The 4,059-nt window shown below is 47.0% G+C and overlaps 1 protein-coding gene across 1 annotated transcript in view; it reads left to right on the top strand.

Moving 5' to 3' along the window:
* The first annotated feature begins 6 nt into the window (after positions 1-6).
* ADSS2 (adenylosuccinate synthase 2) overlaps positions 7-4,059 on the top strand; it is a 67,120-nt gene continuing 63,067 nt past the window's right edge. Inside the window, exon 1 of the mRNA XM_006157231.3 lies at positions 7-251. Coding sequence (XP_006157293.1) covers positions 69-251 — 183 coding nt within the window. The 5' untranslated portion in view covers positions 7-68. The remainder of the gene's footprint in view (positions 252-4,059) is intronic.

The raw sequence follows: 4,059 nt of genomic DNA, 5'->3' as shown, positions 1-4,059 counted from the left end.
GGAGCAGTTGGGTTCGCGCACTCTTCGCCCGCCGCGTCTTCCTGGGACTCTCCTCGCGTCGCGGAGCCATGGCGTTCGCCGAGACCAACCCGGCGGCATCCTCCCTGCCCAACGGCGACTGCGGCCGTCCCAGGGCGCGTCCCGGAGGGAACCGGGTGACAGTGGTGCTTGGCGCGCAGTGGGGCGACGAAGGCAAAGGGAAGGTGGTGGATCTGCTGGCTCAGGACGCCGACATCGTGTGCCGCTGCCAGGTGAGGCATCGGGGCTCGACGGGAAGTCGGGCCTGGGGCTCGGGCCGTGAACCCGCATTTTCTGGCCAAAATGAGGTGTCACCTTGAGGTTCTTTCCTCTTTCTGAGGTCCGCGGCCACGGGGAGAAATGGCGGGAGGTCAGGTACCCCTGACCTGGAGTCAGGGTGAAGAAGCTTGGGTGGCGCTGTAGGAAACGGGAGCTGCCGGGAGCGTCGGAGAGATGCGCGATGCCTGGGGAAGCTGCAGGCTTGGGTCGGGGCGGGGGTGTGCGGTCTCTGCTCAGCCTCGGGACGGGAGCGGGATGGGGGTGGGGTGCGGTCGGAGTTTGAGGCGCCACAGCCCCGGCCTGCTCCCCACTGCGAGCGGACACCGGGCGCCTCGGTGGAACCTCCCCACACCCACCCACAGTCGGCGGCGAGTGCTAGAGGATCGTTCCAAAATCAGACTCGCCACTCCCCCACCTGCAGTCCCTAGGCGTGTAGAGCTTTGCCTCCCGCGGTCCACTTTGTTGTCATCAGAACCTACCCCTGGGCTTTGGACCGTTGAAGGACGCTGGTTTTGTTTTGTTTTCCTCCGTATCACGTAAATTCGTATTCAGGGGAGATTGTTTTTCTTCATTGATTTCAGAGGAAGGAATTCCCGCTCTGTTATAAAATAACTAAGCAAGTAAATACCTGGGTATCAGATCGAGTATTTAGAAATATTAACATTGTTATGGTCACATCGAAAGTGAACTTTCGGGAAATGGAAATGGTAGTGTACTTCCTATCAGGAGACACGTGGTTTTGTGTGTAAGCTTTCTTCCTATTTGTCATTTGTTTCAAAGAAGGTTTAGAGGCTGGGTTTTTTTGTTTTGTTTTAATAATTATGGTCAATTGCTTTTTTAAAAAAATGATTTTATTTAATTTTATTTATTTTTATTCGACCAGAGAGGTACAGAGTGAGAGAGAGAGAATGGGAAAGAGAAAGTGAGACAACAACCCACCAGGTCTGGGACTGGAACCATGGTCTCCCTTGTGGGAATCCAGCGCCCCTAACCACAATGCCACCTGTGGCTGTTTTTTCTTTTTCTCTCTCTCTCTTTCTTTCTTTCTTTCTTTCTTTTTTTTTTGAGAGAGATTTTTGCTGTAGGGCACGTGCGCTCGCCCAAAAGACAAACAGAGACAGAAAGACAAATCAACCCCCAGCGGGGGTTGGCCTGGCTGCAATCCCTTCTCCTTCATTCTCCATTCTTCTCTTGGGTTCTTGGACACACACTCACAGGAGCCCAGAGGGAGTTTAAGCCACCGGGTTGGGGACTCAAACCACAGCAACTACATAGGAGTCCAGTGACATAGCCATTACATCAACTGCTGGTCCCTGCTTGTTTTTTTTTAAATTGCTCTCAGATAACTTGTCTGGATTTCAAAATTTGAAATAGATGAGCAATAACAATGTTCTAACCAAAAGTAGTACAATATTGAAAATTAGCTTCTGTCTTTTTCGATTGCAACAATACTTCTTGTTCTTGAATGTACAAGGCACAATATGGTGATGCGGTGCTGAGGTGTGCTACCAACTTAGTGGGCTCACTTGATTGGAAGCTTTCTGTCTAAAATTGCATACTGTTTAGGCTTGCAGAAACAAGGAAATCAAGGTATGAAAAACTAAATGCAGGTGTTCTCTGACTTATCCTGTTGTGGTTTGTTTTATGATGTTTGATTTTTACATGCTAAGCGCACCTTCCAGTTCCTTGTTTAGGACTGCTCCAGGGGCCTAGTACTACTTTCCAGCCCTCTTTCTGCTCCACCCTGTGGCAGCACACATACCCTCTCCTAGGTATTGCCACAGTATTGGTGCCCCATACTGCCTTCAAGCTGCGGCAGAAGCCCACCCTTCACCTTCCTCTTGTTTTTTTTCTTTTTTTTTTTTTGGAGAGGTTTGTGCTATAGGGCGCGTGCGCTCGCCAGACAAAGACACACAGAGAAATAGAAAGCAAGAAATCACCCCCAAGGGGGATGGCCACGCCGCAATCCCTTCCCCTCCATTCTCCTCTCGGGATCTTGGGCACGCATGTACACGCGCCCGGCGTGAGTTTTAAGCCACCGGTTCCGGGACGCGAACCACAGTCGACTACATGGGAGTCCAGCGACATAGCCATTACGCTAACTGTTGGTCCCTTTCCTTCCTCTTGTTTTAAAATCATATCTGGTTACATTGTGGGGAAGACATATAACAATACCTAATTCTTTGACGGGGTAGAAGGGAAAAGATGTTAGGCCTGTTTGTCTCTTTCCTCTGTTATTCTTGATGTCCTGTTTAATCTATATTAGGGATGCTAAGGTTTGGGATGTGTAACCATTGTTGAATTTACTCAAAAAAAAATCTTCAATACTAATATTCCTTGAAAAACAGTTGAAAGTTTGTAGGTTAGAGAAGGTGTTACTGTGTTATTGAGAAAATAGTCTTTGAGGTTATGAACCAATCTGATCGGATGCCCTTGTAAAGGCCAAAGAAGTGATTGAGAAGGATCCAAGTTTGGCATTAAAAATATTAGCCAAATGGATCAGCAGATGGTGTAATGTTTATGTCACTGGACTTCCACATGGTCGACTGTAGTTTGTAGTCCTGGACTGGGTGGCTTAAAACTCAACACCAGGCATGTGTGCCCAAAATCCAGAGAGGAGAATGGAGAAGGGATTTCAGTGGGGTTATCTCCCCTGGGGGTGATTTCTCACTTTCTGTCTCTGTGGCCAGTATACATGCCCTATAGCAAAAATCTTTCTTAAAAAATTAACTGAAGATAGTAGAGAAACAAATGAGTGTATTTGCTTGGCCGACTTTCTTTACCTGTAAATTTTTTTAAAAAAATATTTTATTTAACTTCATTTTAATTAGACCAGAGAGGTACAGAGTGAGAGAGAGGGAAAGTGAGAGAGCAAGCCACTAGATTTGGGACTTGAACTGCAGTCAGCCATGTGGGAGTCAGCACCCTTAACCACCATGCCACCTGCTGCCCCCCCCCTTTTTTTTGAGAGATTCTTGCTATGAGCCACATGCATTTGCCAGAGACAGAAAGCAAGAAATCATCCCCTGAGGGGATGGCCACACCACACCACAGTCCCTTCTCCATTCTCTTGGGATTTGGGGCATGCACACACATGTGCCCAGCATGAGTTTAAGCCATTGAGTCCAGGACTAGAGCCACAGTCAACCCTGTTGGGAGTCCAGTGATGTAACCATCACACCATCTGCTGATCATTACCTGTAAACTTTCAACTTACTTCTTTTATACAATCTTTATATTCTAGTGATTTTTAAAAGCTGATTGGATTCTTGTTAGTCTTATTAGAGAAGAGTAGATAAGTAAGAATAGACTTAAACACCTCTTTTAATTTCTTTCTTTTTTTTTTTTTTTTGAGAGGTTTTCGTTATAGGGCGCGTGCGCTCGCCGGACAGAGAGAGACATAGAGACAGAAAGCGAGAAATCACCCCCCAGAGGGGATGGGCACGCCGCAGTCCCTTCTCCTCCATTCTCCTCTCGGGCTCTTGGGCATGCACGCACACGCGCCCGGCGTGAGTTTTTAAGCCACCAGGTCCGGGAAGCGAACCGCGGTTGACTATGTGGGAGTCCAGCGACATAGCCATTACACTAACTGCTGGTTCCCTTAAACACCTCTTTTATGATTCACCTTGGTAACTACATTTATTTGGTCACCTGAAGTAAGTTGACATTTATTAAACTTAATGAGGTTCTTCTAGGTTATAAAATTGAAGAATATGGAATGTTGAGATTTTATTTTATTTTATTTTATTTATTTATTTATTT

This window comes from Tupaia chinensis, unplaced genomic scaffold (assembly GCF_000334495.1).
Source record: "Tupaia chinensis unplaced genomic scaffold, TupChi_1.0 Scaffold000532_1, whole genome shotgun sequence".
Lineage (NCBI taxonomy): Eukaryota > Metazoa > Chordata > Mammalia > Scandentia > Tupaiidae > Tupaia > Tupaia belangeri.
Note: the sequence above shows the minus strand (reverse complement) of the source record. Positions and strands in the feature narration are given on the sequence as shown.